Source organism: Diplotaxodon limnothrissa, linkage group LG3 (genome assembly GCF_057381915.1).
Source record: "Diplotaxodon limnothrissa isolate DT_005_m linkage group LG3, D_limnothrissa_male_GT1.1, whole genome shotgun sequence".
Taxonomy (NCBI): Eukaryota; Metazoa; Chordata; class Actinopteri; order Cichliformes; family Cichlidae; genus Diplotaxodon; species Diplotaxodon limnothrissa.
This window is the reverse complement of record NC_140598.1, coordinates 22,967,745-22,984,048: the sequence shown is the minus strand read 5'-3', so window position 1 is coordinate 22,984,048 and position 16,304 is coordinate 22,967,745. Positions and strand designations below refer to the sequence as shown.

Here is a 16,304-nt window from a genome sequence, read left to right as displayed (position 1 = left end):
GATGGGTATGTATACTTGTAGCCAGAATTTAACAACTATAAAGTTGTAGCATGTCAGTACCTTACCCCATCCATTATATCCACACTTTCAGAAAAGGATATGGTCAATATCTTTACAAATACTATCTAAACTTAAACGGGATATTCCCTCTGCTTCTTCTGCTTCTCGTATACACCCTCAGGGTTTGTGATCAGCCAGCGGCTGATATGATCATTAATCCTGTAAAATAATATTCTTTCGGTTTATGAATCTGTTTGCATGGATTTCTTAATCCGTTTCCACTGTTAGCAGAAGTTGTGCATGCAGTTTTGGTGTGCTGCTCTCCAAGACTACAAGCTGCGTTAAAGTTGGAAGTAACTGGCCGATGTTCCACTGTTGAAGATCAGCTGTGCCCATTTGTTGCACATTGTGGGTATGGAGAAGTTGAGGCTCTTGCAGGCTACCCACAATTTCCCCAAACTGAGCGATTATACATCTTGCTTCCATATTTGTATCTTGTGTCACTAAAAATGCATTTTATTTTAGTTTTATACATTGATTAATGACCTGCAGAATCTCCTTATCATATAAGGTGATTCATAATTGTCACTTTATGCTTTCTCCATCTTGAAAGTGATTACATCCTTTAGGTTCATTTTCTGCAGGCAGGTTTCTGACAGAACAGGCAGATTTAGAATATAACATGCAGCGTTCTATAGATGGACACATAAAGAAATGAAAAATTACATGTATGTGCTAACTTTCTACACACTGTTACATTAATGATTAAGTAGATAAAACATTTATGTCAGCCTTGGCTCATAGTTCATTTAAAGACAAGAACTTTGTGTGTGTGTTTCAGGTACTGCACTCTCAAAGACTGAATGAACCAGCATTGCAGCCATGGGTCATTGTGAGCATCACAGGGAAGGTTGAAGCCGCCCACTCCAGCTGTAAGGCCGGAGTCACGGAGACCTGCACCCACGTCACTGCTCTTCTGTTTAATGTAGAAGCAACAGTGTTGATCTGTGGCACAAGGACTGTTACAGGTGAACCTGCATACTGGGTTTTGCTGGGTAATATGACCAAGATACAGTCAGAGGTTGGCCATAAGATGGACTTCTCCTCTTCAGCTGCCCAAAAAAGGCTCTTGATCAAAACATAAACAGACCATCTGTAGTGACAGGTAAAAGGAGCCGTCCTCAAAAAAGAAATCCCACCTGCTACTGTGGAGGAGTTGTCACCGCTATAATGCCATCATGTTTTATCTAGGGGTCTAGATTTATGCCTATAGTGCACTGCCATGTAAATAATTTGCATTTACTGAATGAGTATCACTGTTCAAAAATTGAATAAAGAAACAAACTAATTTTTGCCTTTTTTTTATTAAAACCACTTCATAGAACATCACATCAGTTACAGTGTAGAATCCATGTCACTGGAGAATTTTGATTCAATAAACAGTAAAAAGGTGAGCTGTGAAGACCAAGGACAAGTGCAGTTCACAGGTTTTCTATCCAAGGAATCCCAGAAGATTGCATGGTGTCATTGCCCAGCAGTTGTTCGCAGGACATATGGACTCAACCTCAACAATCCCTCACACTGAGCAGCATGAAGTGACAGTGCAGAGGAAAAACTCCAGCAGAACCAGAACCCGGTTCAGTACCAGCAGCCATCTGGGTTTGGAGGAGAGAGACAGACACAGAACTACCAAAAGTATATTTTTTTATGTGATTGACTGTTGTTGTAATTCAAGCCCTGAGTGTAGAGCAGGTAAGATATAAATTTGCATCCTAAATTCCATGCTCATGCAGTGTTTAGTTTATGACTTTTTCACCTGGTCATTGAACAGATGGTCTTTTAGGGTTGACCACGCTGGTACCTTGACTCTGTTCTCTGCAAGATGTTGCAAAAAACAAAATCATATGGAGACAATATTGGACACAAAATATATAACAATTTAGTTAAATGTAGCATTAACTCATAAGTCTTGCTAAAGTAAACCTTGTATTCTGATTCATCACAGCAGCAGTTCAGTTGGATGATGTCAGCAACTGCAGCAAGTGTCTTGCTGACTGAATAATTTCATCTTGCATAATCTGAAACAAACACATAAAGACAGAAACAATTTATAAATTAACGTTCGATAAAATCTAAGAATTAATCATTTATTAGATACCAATATGAATATGTCTACCATAAAACTTGTGTGGAGCGAAGTTACATTCAATCAAGATGGTCTGGCATGCTACAACTTTATAGTATTCTGGCTACAAGTATACATACCCATCTTGTACATGTTTTTTAACATTATTATTGTTATTATCCTACCCAATTATGTGTTTCTTTTAATCAGAGTATGCCGTTTTAATGACTTTACAATATCATTTACATTGTGTTCCTTACATTTTCCCTAATTGTATGTTAAATTAATCCTATATTTCCATCCATCCATCTTCATCCGCTTTGTCCGGGGCCGGGTCGCGGGGGCAGCAGCCTAAGCAAAGAGGCCCAGACCTCCCTCTCCCCAGCCACCTCCTCCAGCTTATCCGGGGGAACACCAAGGCGTTCCCAGGCCAGCCGAGAGATATAATCTCTCCAGCGTGTCCTGGGTCTGCCCCGGGGCCTCCTCCCGGTGGGACATGCCTGGAACACCTCACCCAGGAGGCGCCCAGGGGGCATCCTTGTCAGATGCCCGAACCACCTCAGCTGGCTCCTTTCGATGTGGAGCAGCAGCTGCTCTACTCTGAGCCTCTCCCGGATGGCCGACCTTCTCACCCTATCTCTAAGGGAGAGGCCAGCCACCCTTCGGAGGAAGCTCATTTCTGCCGCTTGTATCCGCGATCTCATTCTTTCGGTCACTACCCACAGCTCGTGGCCATAGGTGAGGGTAGGGACGTAGATCGACCGGTAAATTGAGAGCTTCGCTTTTACACTCAGCTCCCTCTTCACCACGACGGACCGGTGCAGCGTCCGCATTACTGCAGCTGCAGCCCCAATCCGTCTGTCGATCTCCGGCTCCCTTCTCCCATCACTCGCGAACAAGACCCCGAGATACTTGAACTCCTCCACTTGGGGCAGGAACTCATCCCCGACTCATCCTATATTTCCGTTTTTATATTTCTAATGTTTGCCTTGTTTTCTTCACTGTCTAGTCTGCCTCTGTCTTGCCTGTATGGATGCATTTACACCGAAATGTCCCCAACAAAGGATGTTTTAATTCACCACTATTCCAGTGAAACACGAGTCTCCCATCTTCCTGCTACCAGTCTGGAGTTTTTGTTCACCAAAGCACACACCAACTTCATACTGACGGACAGATCACTGCCCTTTTGCCGCCTCTTCTGACTGTGTTTTGTGGCTTTGGTTCACTTCACCTCACTCTTCCCCATTCTTGTCATTAAATCAGGCTGTTCTGCAACCATGGCAGCCATTCACTCTATGGCTCTATTCATGGTGTATTTTACCCCTTCACCAAAGGCCGTTCTCGTTTCCAACATTATATTTGCAGTGTTCGTCTATCTATCAATATCTGCGGAGTATTTCTTTAACGAGTATCCTATTTTCTAAAGCACAGCATGTAAAGGGTAGCTCGGTTAGCAGGATGCTAGCATGTAGCGCTTAGTGAGACACGCCTCAGACGAGTTGAGCAAAGACCCCGTCTGTGTACTTTATACGTGAGCAACGGATTTAAATAAAATTAAGGTTTCAAAAGACAAACTTGAAGATAAAAAAATATATATACTCACCGGAGAGCCGCCAGGGTTTGCCGCTGCCATCTTGGCGCTCCTAAATTCAAAACTGCCTCTGCAGACAGGCAGGGGAGGCGTGGAAATTGTCTTTGAGTTAGTCAAACGTTTTCCTTAGTTCGAGTAGATGATAAAAAAAATAATAATAAATGGGATTTTAAGTAGGACTAGGCGTTCTGTAATGATCTCTATTTAGGAGAAAAACTTAATCACTCACCTTTAAACAGCTCTCTTTTAGGAGACACACTGCTGGCTAACGGTGTCATGTGATCAAACAGCGTAATTTAATTGGCTGAGAGCCACTCGACTCGATCTGGTGCTGATTGCTCTGGCTTGGGTCATTAAAGTTCATCACTTTTGCAGTTGAATTTTTGCAGGTGAATTTTTGCAGGTGAATTTTTTTCAGGTGAATTTTTTGCAGGTGAATTTTTGCAGGTGAATTTTTTGCAGGTGAATTTTTTTCAGGTGAATTTTTGCAGGTGAATTTTTTGCAGGTGAATTTTTGCAGGTGAATTTTTGCAGGTGAATATTTTTGCAGGGAAATTTGGAGGATAAAAATTCAGTGTCATAAATTCAATGTGTAAAAATACTTGAATTCTGATGATACTATATTTCTTCCATACTATGGACAATAATTCTGATGCAAAAGAGCCAAACGGGACAGGCAAAAAAAAAAGAAAAAGAAAAGAGGTTTAAAACAACTGTTTGTGTAGCAGACAATTAAAACTTCTCAGGCTCTTCACCTACTCACACAACCATTGTTCACAGCCGCTAGTCAGTAGTGATGTGTCGGTCGCGAACGAATTGGCTCTTAGAGCCGGGTCTTTGACATGAAAGACGCGATCCAACTCCTTATCGCGAGCCGTGGGTTCCCCCCCCCCCCCCCCCCCCCTTTCTCTCACCCTCTCTCTCACCCTTTTTTCCCGCTTCACTCTGCACGCGAGCCTTGTGCTTTGCACTGGGAAGAGGGGGGAGGGGCGGTAGTTACACTCGCAGTAGCACAGGAAGAGAGAGAAAGAGAGCAGGGACAACAACGTCACATTAGAAAGGTATAGTAATCATCCACAACTATTTTCAGTTGCCGATGATAAAGGATTCAGAAAGTTTATTCATGCAGGCCCATATGACAGAGAATATGCATGTTCTTTTTGTTTTTCATATTTTAATTTATATTTAATTGTGTTGTGGTTTGTAGTGTTTTGTGTTGTTTCACTTTAAATTTGTTTTAAAGGAAAAAATTGAAAATTTAAATAGTTAAAAGTTGAACTGTGACTGGTTGGTTATATGATTTATTTATTACATTTTATGTGGAGTGAATAAATAAAAGTATATTTACGGTGGCCCCTACAGACAAAGCACATGCAAACTCCAAAACATGTACAAAAGACAACAGAAGTGCTCCAGGATGCTGGGCGCAGTGATGAGCAACTGTATAAGTGTTTTTTTTTTCTAAAGCCACCCCTGTACCATCTCCTCTGCCTGTTCCTGCTCTGAGGGTGGCTATGGTCCAGCACATCCTGTGCCTGCCAAGCACTCTGAGCCGCTGGCCCCGCTGGACCCGCTGGCCCCGCGGTCGGCCTCCAGACCAGCTACGTTGCTGCTGCTGGCCCCGTTTTGGTGCATCTCAGACACCTTTATCTGAAAGTCACTGGGTGTAGTCAATCAGTAATTAAACTCAGGTAACCCCTGAAGACTACTGCATTGCCACTGCAAGGTGACAAGTAAATTGGTCGACTGCTTGTCCAGTGAGAGCAGCAAACTCCAGGAAAGACCAATGAATGAATCAATGAGCACAGGAGACCAGTTCAATTATAGCAGAGAGAGGAACCACCAGTAATCAACCTGCAATGGTTAATTACTGCACTGGTGTTAGGTACTAACATGCAAGTTAGTACCTAACACCAGTGCAACAGAACGAGGAAGAGATAATATACAGGGTGACACTGTGAGCTGATCGGCCACAGTAGCAAAATAGCAACAGTAACACTGATGCTGTCTATGTGGGCGTGTTTATGTATTGATTTAACTCTCATATAGATCTTCATGAAGACTGACATCTATGACACTGACTTTAAATCTCACCCAAAAGCCAGAGGGGCCTCTGCCACTGCTGTGCCAGCAACATCCTGCAAAATGTGTGTTTTAGTAAAAAAAGAGACAGATATAAGGATCAAGATGAAGATGGGCTGGTGTGGGTGGTTTAGATGGCTGACTGATGCAGTTAAAATAGAAGACAATATCAAACTGTTATGGTCTGGAGTCTAGTGACTCCGTGGTTATGTTTGTGTTTATTAATATTCACAATTTTAACTTGTTTCCTGGTTATTTGTTAACTATTTCCAGTGTTTAGGTGTTCTCTCTGCCTCCTGTGTTTCTTGTGTTGTGTCTAGGTGTCCCTGGTTTGATGTTTGTGCTTACTCTGCTTTTACTGTGTCTCCCTCCCATTTCCTCATTTTCCCTTTGTGCATATTTATTATGTGCGTTTACCTCTGTTCTTCGTCTCCATCTGTGTTTCCTTCATGTTTCATGTCTCAGGCTCCATGTTCTTGCTCCAGGTCTTAGTTATGGTTTCTTTGTTCGATATGTTCTTTAGTTTAGCTTTTCCTTCGTGTTGTCAGTTCCCCGTTTACTTTGTAGTGTTGTGTCAAGCCAATAATAAACGCTCGCTTTCTTTAACATACGCCTTCACACCATTTTGTGTGTGCTTGGGTCCTCATTCTCATCATGAGGTCATCTGAGAAAAATAGAGCAAACACATGCCACAAATAATATTTAGACAACCTGTTTATAACAACTGATCAGAAAATTGCATGCCTGTATTAGAAACATGTTTAGCAGGGAAGACAAGCAGGAAATAAGTCAGAGTGCCTGTTAGTGGTGTGATCACTGTGTGTTTCCTGATGTGCAGCAATACTGTTAAACCAGATGGGCATAACTACTCAAGCAGCTTTACTTGCTCACTGAAAACTGCAGAAACAGAGGTGAGTCTTGCTGGTTGATCATCCTTAAATTGTTTGAACTTCTACATATTTCATGCTTAGCTTAAAAGATCACTTTTAGTGACTACTGACACCCGGAATAGAAATACTCTACACAGCTGCATCAGCATTACAAGTGGCCTCTGCCAATGTGCAAAATTAAAATCTAAGATCTAATAAACTAATATTTGGTATTTCCTGAGGAAATCACAGATGAGAAAAAGCGACTGGTTTCACTTTCCTCTTGTTGGCATGCTTTCTGCTGATCATAAATATTTGGATACAACTTTTGTTTACACTTCTGGGTGAAACACAAATGAAATGCCAGCATGAAACTTTGTCCAACATATGTGACTACTTAACACCTCCTTGCTCCGATCCTGTCACGTATGTGAAAGTGACTGTATCATCTATATACACACTCTTTATATATCATCACACAGACTGTGCAGCAATCCCATGTTACAAGCTCTTGTTAAGAAGAACATGTTGTAGACCTGGACATATGCAGACAGGATTATAACCAGTTATATGTTGTTATACATGATACCTTGTAATGCTCAGAGTAAAGAATTGTCTTGGTCCATGTTGAAATGATTGTTACGATTAGACTCGTGAGAGGAAGTGATTCATTTTTGCTTCCATAAATATAAACTGTACATGAAAGATGACATCACTAATGATTTCTATACTTGCATGTTAAGCTCTCAACTTTGCTTTTAATGCTGCAAGACTGTAGGGTGCATCATATAGAAAGCAACCTGAGACAACTGTTGTGAACTGAATTTAGTCAAACTGTCAGCAAACTCCCCCAGAAAGCTCCATGTATTAAAATTACTGTCTTAAAAAGAGATGCAGCAGAGTTCAAAAGAATATTTAAAATTAGTTTGACTTTGTTTTGTTTAACAATAAAATTAGACTATGATGTTAAATCCATTCAAAGAGAGAATAAAGTGGATTTGTTTTTCAGCTGAAGAAGAATGGCTGACTCAAAAAACATGACTTCATCTTTCAACCAGACCTGTGATCCAGTTGTCCCATCACTCAACACTTTCTTTGTACTGGTCTACAGTCTGGTGTTTCTGGTAAGTTTCTAATCTTCAGTGCTGTGCTAGAAATTGCTTTAAGGTTCTCAAAGTACTATATGTACCAAGGTTCTCTTCTCCTCCCCCTCTCTTTGTCTCTTCAGGTAGGTTTACTCCTCAATGGCTTCATCCTAAAGTTTTACATTGGTCAAGCTCAGCAGCAGGAGTCAAACAGCTTGATGGTCTACCTGAAGAACCTGACAGCTGCTGACTTCCTGCTCTGCCTCTCTCTGCCACTGCGCATCGCCCACTATGGTAGCAAGTCATTCATCATTCGAAGGCTCTACTGCAGCTTTGGAGCGTCTGCCCTCTTCCTCAACATGTACGCCAGCATCTTATTCATGTGTTATATCGCTGCCAACAGGTAAAGGACCTCTACTGATTTCCCACTACAGTTCATGACAGTGTTAATGAATAAAAACCCTGCATTCCTGATGAATGTGTAAACATATCATTTTAACTTGATAATGACCTTTGCAAATTTGGTACCACTGTGACTGATTCGTGAAGTTATCTACTGTCTCCTCTGTCTTCTCTCTTCAGGTATCTGAAGATCGTCCATCCTTCAGGAACTCATGTCCTGCAGTCACTGCGAACTGCACACATCATCTCCATGGTCACCTGGGTTTGTCTCCTGGCTCCATCAATTACATACGCCATCGTCTTTTTCATCACCCAGAAACCTCTGACGTTTACCCCCAGCCACTGTGGGGCCCTCTTTAGTGTATCGATCAGCCTGTTCTTCAAAATCCTCCACACCCTCTGGACCATCATCTTCCTGTTGGTCTTCATATCCCTGGTCTTCTTTTACTACAGCACCTCCCGCAGGGTGTTGCAGGCACAGCAGAGGCAGCTGGCCTCCTCCAATGCTGAGAAGCTGGTGAAGTCTCGCAGGAACATGTTGGTGCTGGTCAGCATCTTCTGTGTTTGTTTCGTGCCCTATAATCTGGTTCGTCTTCCTGCCACTTTTCTGTGGACCAGTTGCTCTGCAGGTCCAGTATTGTTCTACTTGGAGGAGGTGGCCATCATGCTGTCAGTTTTCAACATCTGTCTGGACCCTGTTGTTTACTTTTTCCTCTGTAAGACTTTTCGAGCTCAGGTGAGAAGGATGTCCAGGAGAGTCGATGATCCAAACGAACAAGCAAACAGACCAGAAGAGTGAGAGCAGCAACAGCAACAAGGCAAACCTTGTAAAGAAAAGAGCTCAGACATCAACTCAACATTTCATGGAGTGTAAGACTTTTCGGGATCAGGTGAGATAGAGAATAGTATCAGTGGGGACCAACATCCAACAAGCAAACAATAATAGCAAGAGAAGGAAGGAGGAAGTGGACACTGTTACAGCAACAAGTGAAATCAATGAGCTTTAAGGAAAAGTTTGACATTTTATAAAATGTTGATTTACATTTGTTTTGAGAGTCAGATGAGTTCAGTGAAACCAGTGTCAGGGATTCCAGGTCCTCATGAACCACAGGAGTTTGTACTGAGCTCAGCACAAACCCACTCCCACACAAACAACATCAGTGTTCATGTGTCAGCTTTTTTCTATACAGCTTTTAGGGTGTTCTCATATCCTGCTGATGTAACACAAAATCAAAAATATTTTTTCTCATTCAAATTACGTCAATTAAATCTGATCAAGTGCACTTTTCATCATCATTACTATGTAATAATCGAGAGATGCAGCACAGTTTCATCAGTTGAGAAGACCTAATACTCATCTGAGGGTCGGAGAAAAGAAACTATTTAATCTGATGGTCTCAAAATCAGAGGTTAAAAAGAGAAGCTGTTTTAGAGCATAAAAAACAGGTTTAAATAATCCAATCATTTTACATTTTAAACTCAGCTTTTACAGAAATCATCATAAAATTACTTTTACTTTAATTTTTAATTCTTGTTTCTGTGTGTCATAAATACAATTTTGCAACCACCCAGACTTTTCAGGCATGACTTAATTCTGTTTACACCTCTGGATCCACAGTCAGCCCTGAACAATATGGCCGCTGCGCTCACACATTATTCTAACAGCAGCAGTCACCACTGTGACTACACTGAAGAGGACATAAGCTGTGGCCTCTACATGTCAGCCTCCACCAACCAGATTCAAAGTTCAAACTAAGAGTCTTGAGTGAGCTCATGATCTAATCAGTCCTCACGGGACAGTTAATATCTCTACAAAACTCTTTAACTTCACTTTATCAGTTACATAGATGGAACAACAGTAATGCATTAGAGCGTCTATTTATATGTTTGTATGATGTGCACGTATAACCACAGCAGCTATCCTGCTCCTGCTACAGCAAGATTTCTCATCACAGAGCTAATAATAAAGTGTATCTAGTGTTACAAAGTGTGTGTCTCTTTGGTACCTTGTGTTTTAATATCTGTTGTTATTTATGAACAGGAAAGATGATCATAGAGCTGCAGGAACCTGGTGACACTTACTAACATTTAGGTTTTTAAATGATGCTTCATGGGGCATCTGTGCTGTATTATCTCAGCCAGGGTTTTATTCACATAAATAAACAAAGCAAAACAAAATTAAACCTCTTCTGAAAAATATCAGCTAAAATAAATACAGTGGCTGAAGCAGCCCAACACAGAAATGACCAGAAATCACACTGCATGTATCTAATAACCTGAGCTGGTGTATTTTAGTGTTGACATGTACTGACTTTTTCTGTGGATCATATTTAGGCTACTTTGTGGTATCACTCCACTAAATGCTCACGCTAAGAGATCTTTTTATCTTTATCATCATATGATCTGTAACGACGCTCAGTTTGAGCTCAGGAAGTGGTTTGAAAGTCTAAGACCTCGGAGCGTCATGAAGGAGGCCAGAGTTCTCAGCCTTCCTGTGATTTGCAGATTTTTTTGTTAGTGGCTGCTGTTTAAGTGAAGAACTTTTCGAACTGCTGATTAAAATTATTTTTAAATTTACTATGTAATATCTTTGGCCTTACACTTTAACACAAAACAAGACATATGCATTTGTTATCTTTTGAAAACAATAGTATGTGAGTGTGTGACCGATGCTTATGAAAATCCACATACCCACCCATTCATTGATTTGTTCCTCCAACATTAAACACGTCCATTAACCAGATGTGAGCTGAGGAGTCATAGGATAAGTTCTGAAGATAAATAGACCATCTCAGCTAAACTGGCAAAGAGGTTTACTTCCTGCAACCTTGAGAGATCTCCGCTCATCCTCCCTCATTTATAAAACAGTCTGCAGCACCTATAGAAACATAGAGAAAACCTAGACTGGAACACTGGTCTGACTGGAGTCAACACTCGACTGAGTAAAAGAAAAAAGAAGAAGAGAAATGGCTTGATGTATATAAATAAATATATAAATAAATATTATATATATATATATATATATATATATATATATATATATATATATATATATATATATATATATATATATATATATATATTAGGGGTGCAACGATACACAAAATTCACGGTTCGGTTCGGTTCGATACTTTGGTGTCACGGTTCGATATATTAAAATTATAAATATATATTTTAACTCGAAAGTACAGTTTTTAAATTTAACCCTAACCCTTGTGCGTGTTTTTTATTTTGACAGCGAATGCGCACCTGCGGACCACTTATGTGAACCCCTGGTTATATAGCTCATCATATCTCAGCCACAGAAATTATTTTGTCCATGAAACCATAAAGCTGCACTTTCTTTTTGCCTTATAGTCTGATTTGTCATAACTTTTCCGTTTTGTGGTAAGCTTTTCTTTGGCTGTCACTTCTTCACCCTGACCTGTCTTATTTGGCTCAGCAGAACTGAAATGCTTTTACACACGCACTCACATAAGCTCAGCGATTCTCTGCGCGATCAACCTCTCACATGTTTAAGCTGCGGGAGATTTCACTTGTCATGTTTGCATAGTAAGCTAACGATTAAAAAGACAATGTCAGAGGAATTGGTGCACAAATTATCAACACTCACAGATCAGTGCTGTCGCTCTCTATACACAGTTCGCACGATTGCAAAGTGAAAGCAAAAAAACAAGCGCAAATTCAAACACGATTTCAATATGTCACATATTGACAGTGGCTCACCGATGCCAATGACATAATTACCCAGCTACATTTCCGAAAGAATGCAAAAGCATTGACATATATTTTTCCTTCCTACAATAGCCCGACGGGCAGGGCAGAGATAGATTTTGGTAGCCCGACTGAAAAAATCGCTAGCCCCGGGACGTCGGGCTAGCGATATTGCGAGCCCTGTATCTGATTGAGGAATCACTCATCTTTGGAAAAGAGAGTTTATTACAGAGAAATGGCTCTTTCCAAAATAAAAGCTATACTATCCGCTTCTTCTGGGCTATATTCTCAGCAGCATAAGGAGAATCATGTGCTAACAGCTGTCTAAATGACTCGGCTAAAGTTAGTAGCATGCTTGCTTATTTTTGTCTGCTTCCACTTGTCTTTGCACTAGGATGATGTCGGCGTAAATGTGCAGTCATATTCGTTGTGTTCCCACTAGTGCTGTCAGGTTAATCTCGTTGAAATGACGTTAACGCCACAACACGACAAATCTCCGTTAACGAGCTACCGCCGATCGCCCCGTGCATGGGGCTAGACGGCGTCAACACGTTAACGAGCTAACTGCGCTAACACACTAGTTCCCACCCATGTAATTGAGCATTGCGTGGCACATCCAACATACTGTTTTACTTTAGTCCATGACTTGCTTACCTTCAGGGTCATACGTCACATGAAAACCAAAAACCAAAATAACGCCAGATCTGAATGAGGGTGGGGGAGGTCCATGTTGCAAGGAGAGCTTAACTTCTGTCTCGCTAGCTTGCCCTGCGCTCTTCCTTCTGACGATGCTGTCTGTGTTGAGCGCTCAGTGGATCTGCGCTTGACAGTGCAGCCTAGGCGGAGTAGTCGAACGCAGATTCACTGAGCGCTCAACACAGACAGCATCGTCAGAAGGAAAGTTGATAAAATAAATTACAAATTTTGTATTGTTCGATACATATGCGTACCGAACCGAAAGCACTGTATCGAACGGTTCAATATCGATACGAATATCGTTGCACCCCTATGCCTTATGTATGAATTCTGGTTGTGCTTACTGACCTCGAACCCATTTTAGCTGCAGAAATCTGTTAAAAATGTTTTAGTACAACTTTGGTAAGCCGCACTGCTTGATGGATTGTCAGAGCATTATGGCTGCCGTAGTGAGGAGCTTCGCGGAGTAATCTGGGTCCAAAACTCCATCTGTTTCAGGTCCCAAAGTCAAACGAACACTGAGAGTTAAAAACGGTCTAAATTCTTTCATCTTTAATAAAATGATCAGCGTTGCTGCTTTAGCAGGTGTAACAATTAAGTTTAACATCCGGGCATCCATGAAAACAGAAGTTATTAAATTTAACGGAGTTAGAAGTTAACAGGAAGTTAGCTCGCTAGTTTCCACCTAAACATTTCATACCATGTTCTGACTGAGAGATTTTTGAAACTAATTAAAACGTACAGCTCTGCTACCACTTCCAGCGTAAACAAAGACAGAAACCTAAACAGCAGTGGCGTTTGCAGGGTTACTGAAGTTGGACTACCTGGTATATAATGTTGTGCTACGTGATTGCTAGCGACACAGCTATGTTAGCATAACATTAGTAAAGTGAAGCTGGAGGATGAACGCCAACTTTCTTTTCCACTCGATAAAAGTTAACGTGAGGGATTCAAGTGGTCAGGGACAAATGCAATTGCATAGCAGGATGCTATACACGGGCCAAACTTCAGTCAGGAGAACAACTGAGATTATTCATCCATAATACGAGGTTAGTTATTAATATACTGCAACAACATGTACAACAACAGCACTGCAAGAGAATTCAACATTAATGAATCAAAAAATATTTTATATCAGCAGAAAGTTTTCTCAAACTGCTGCATCACAGCTTTCATGCTCTGACCTGCATGTGAAATGAGATAAACGCTCTTTATTAGTAACTTTTACAACTTCTGGCAGGTTAATGTCTGAACTTTGGAGTGAAACACACCCTTAGTTACAGGAAATAACACCACTGTCTGTAACTAAGTGAATCCACCTTAACACCACCTGTGTGTGTGTGACTGCATTACACTCCCACTGCTGGGAACCTGAACAAGATCCAGAACAAAGTCTAAAATAGAAGCTGACAAACAGCTGCACCACCGAGTGACACTTTATTTTATAAACTTCAAAACAGGTTTCATGTTGTGACCTGTGGAGGTGAAAAGACACAAAACCTGTTTTACAGCTTTTGAGCTGCAGGCAGGATTGAAACACACCTTAGTTAAAAGTCAAACAGCAACATTTTCTCCTCCCCTCACGTCACTCAAATGTGACAAACCAGGAAACAGGAAGTTCTTCGTCCTCAGTAAAGAGAGACGCACAGACGATCAGACTGAGCTCAGACCAAACTAGCAGCTTCCTCTGAGTGAGTCCAGCTACAGGAGAGAAAAGTGGAAAACTCCAACACTGCTGCTTCAAGCTGCTGACGCTCCACACACTGAATGTGAGTTTGAGCAAAAACACGACTCAAAGCAAGTTTCAGTGAAGGTGGTAGAGGAGGGAGGGGAGCCAGGACTGACTGTACTTCCTGTCTGCTGTTTTCAGCTTCACTCACAGACTCAATGGCTTCCAGATCAGAGGAGGATCTCTGCTGTCCGGTCTGTCAGGAGGTCTTCAGGGATCCTGTTATTCTGTCATGTAGCCACAGCTTCTGTAAAGACTGTCTGAAGAGATGGTGGAGAGAGAGACCAACACACGAGTGTCCAGTTTGTAAGGAAATATCAGTTTATGATCCACCTTTAAACCGAGCTTTAAAGAACCTGTGTGAGTCGTTCTTACAGGAGAGAGATCAGAGAGCTTCAGAGGCTCTCTGCAGTCTGCACTCTGAGAAACTCAAACTCTTCTGTCTGGACCATCAGCAGCCAGTGTGTCTCGTCTGCAGAGACTCAGAAAAACACACCAATCACAGATTCAGACCCATCGATGAAGCTGCACAACAACACAAGAAGGAACTTCAGGAAACTCTGGAGCCCTTAAAGAAGAAGTTAAAGGTTTGTGAACAAGTTCAAGTGAAGTTTGATCAAACAGCAGAACACATTAAGGTCCAGGCCCGACACACAGAGAGGCAGATTAAGGAGCAGTTTAAGAAGCTTCACCAGTTTCTAGCAGAGGAAGAGGAGGCCAGGCTGGCTGCACTGAGGGAGGAAGAGGAGCAGAAGAGTGGGATGATGAAGGAGAAGATGGAGGCTCTGAGCAGAGAGATAGCAGCTCTTTCAGACACAGTCAGGGCCACAGAGGAGGAGCTGAGAGCTGAAGACGTCTCATTCCTGCACAACTACAAGGCTGCAGTGGAAAGAGTCCAGCGCTGCCCCCTGCTGGATGATCCACAGCTGCCCTCAGGAGCTCTGATAGACCAGGCCAAACACCTGGGCAACCTGACCTTCAACATCTGGAACAACATGAAGGACATGGTCTCCTACACTCCTCTCATTCTGGACCCAAACACTGCTCATCCAGAACTCATCCTGTCTGAAGATCTGACCAGTGTGAGAGGAGGAGAGAGGCAGCAGCTTCCTGATAATCCAGAGAGGTTTGATTTTTACTACTCTGTCCTGGGCTCTGAGGGCTTTAACTCAGGGACTCACAGCTGGGATGTTGATGTTGGAGACAGTATACGGTGGGTACTGGGTGTGTCAGCAGAGTCTGTGCAGAGGAAGGGAGACAACCTGTCTGGATTATGGACAATATTGTTTAATGGAATTAAAAGTAAATACTCAGCATGTTCACCATCAGCTGTCACTGCTCTCTCAGTAGAGAAGAAGCTCCAGAGGATCAGAGTGAATCTGGACTGGAACAGAGGAAAGCTGTCGTTCTCTGATCCTGATACTAACACACACATACACACCTTCACACACACTTTCACTCACAGGATGTTTCCATACATTTATACATGGGATAAAGCAAAGGTGTGTCCGTTGAAGGTGTCAGTGTCAGTGCAGCAGATGAGTTGAGGATGATGATGTTTCTAATGTTGTTTCCTGTCAGTGAGTTGAAGCTGTTAAACTGCAGCTGTCCTCCTGCTGCCTCGTTGTTCCAAAGCTCTTTGTTTCTCTTTTAGTTTCACTGTTTCTTTCTGTTTCTGCTGTCCACCTTTTCACATGGAAAATCATTTCACTGTTTCTCACTGAATGACTCCCCAAACTAGATTTGAAATTCTATCAAGTTTCTAATCATTACAAGTGATTCATGTTTCTATTTGATGTGTAAATGGAGATGATTTAGTTTGCTGGGATATGGACTGACATGTGTTGAATGGGAGGAGCAGTTTGTTGTTGTCTTCTTGTCTGTTTATGACAACAATAAATATGTTGTTGAAACAATGATTCATGTTTAACTCCATATATGAAATGTTTCTGATCTTTGAATTCTGTTTGATTAAAGACTTTCTTCATGACACAAATGAGATTTCAGTGTA

At 41.7% G+C, this 16,304-nt stretch overlaps 2 protein-coding genes across 2 annotated transcripts; both read left to right on the top strand.

The window, feature by feature from the left end:
- Positions 1–7,686: 7,686 nt before the first annotated feature.
- LOC146634996 (P2Y purinoceptor 14-like) lies at positions 7,687–9,161 on the top strand. Its single transcript, XM_085350499.1, has 4 exons — positions 7,687–7,791; positions 7,896–8,155; positions 8,335–8,912; positions 9,073–9,161. Exons 1-4 carry the CDS (start codon positions 7,687–7,689, stop codon positions 9,159–9,161), a joined length of 1,032 nt encoding a protein of 343 aa, XP_085206625.1.
- Positions 9,162–14,439: 5,278 nt separating this feature from the next.
- LOC146634995 (nuclear factor 7, ovary-like) lies at positions 14,440–15,840 on the top strand. Its single transcript, XM_085350498.1, has one exon. The coding sequence runs from the start codon at positions 14,452–14,454 to the stop codon at positions 15,838–15,840; it is 1,389 nt and encodes a 462-aa protein (XP_085206624.1). The 5' UTR covers positions 14,440–14,451.
- Positions 15,841–16,304: the final 464 nt, after the last annotated feature.

Excerpts from the sequence above, each read along its gene's own strand:
- LOC146634996 (XM_085350499.1), top strand. The coding sequence starts at position 7,687 with ATGGCTGACTCAAAAAACATGACTTCATCTTTCAACCAGACCTGTGAT. Across the intron at positions 7,792-7,895 it reads TCTACAGTCTGGTGTTTCTG|GTAGGTTTACTCCTCAATGG; the intron begins GTAAGTTTCTAA and ends TTGTCTCTTCAG. Across the intron at positions 8,156-8,334 it reads TGTTATATCGCTGCCAACAG|GTATCTGAAGATCGTCCATC; the intron begins GTAAAGGACCTC and ends TTCTCTCTTCAG.
- LOC146634995 (XM_085350498.1), top strand. The coding sequence starts at position 14,452 with ATGGCTTCCAGATCAGAGGAGGATCTCTGCTGTCCGGTCTGTCAGGAG.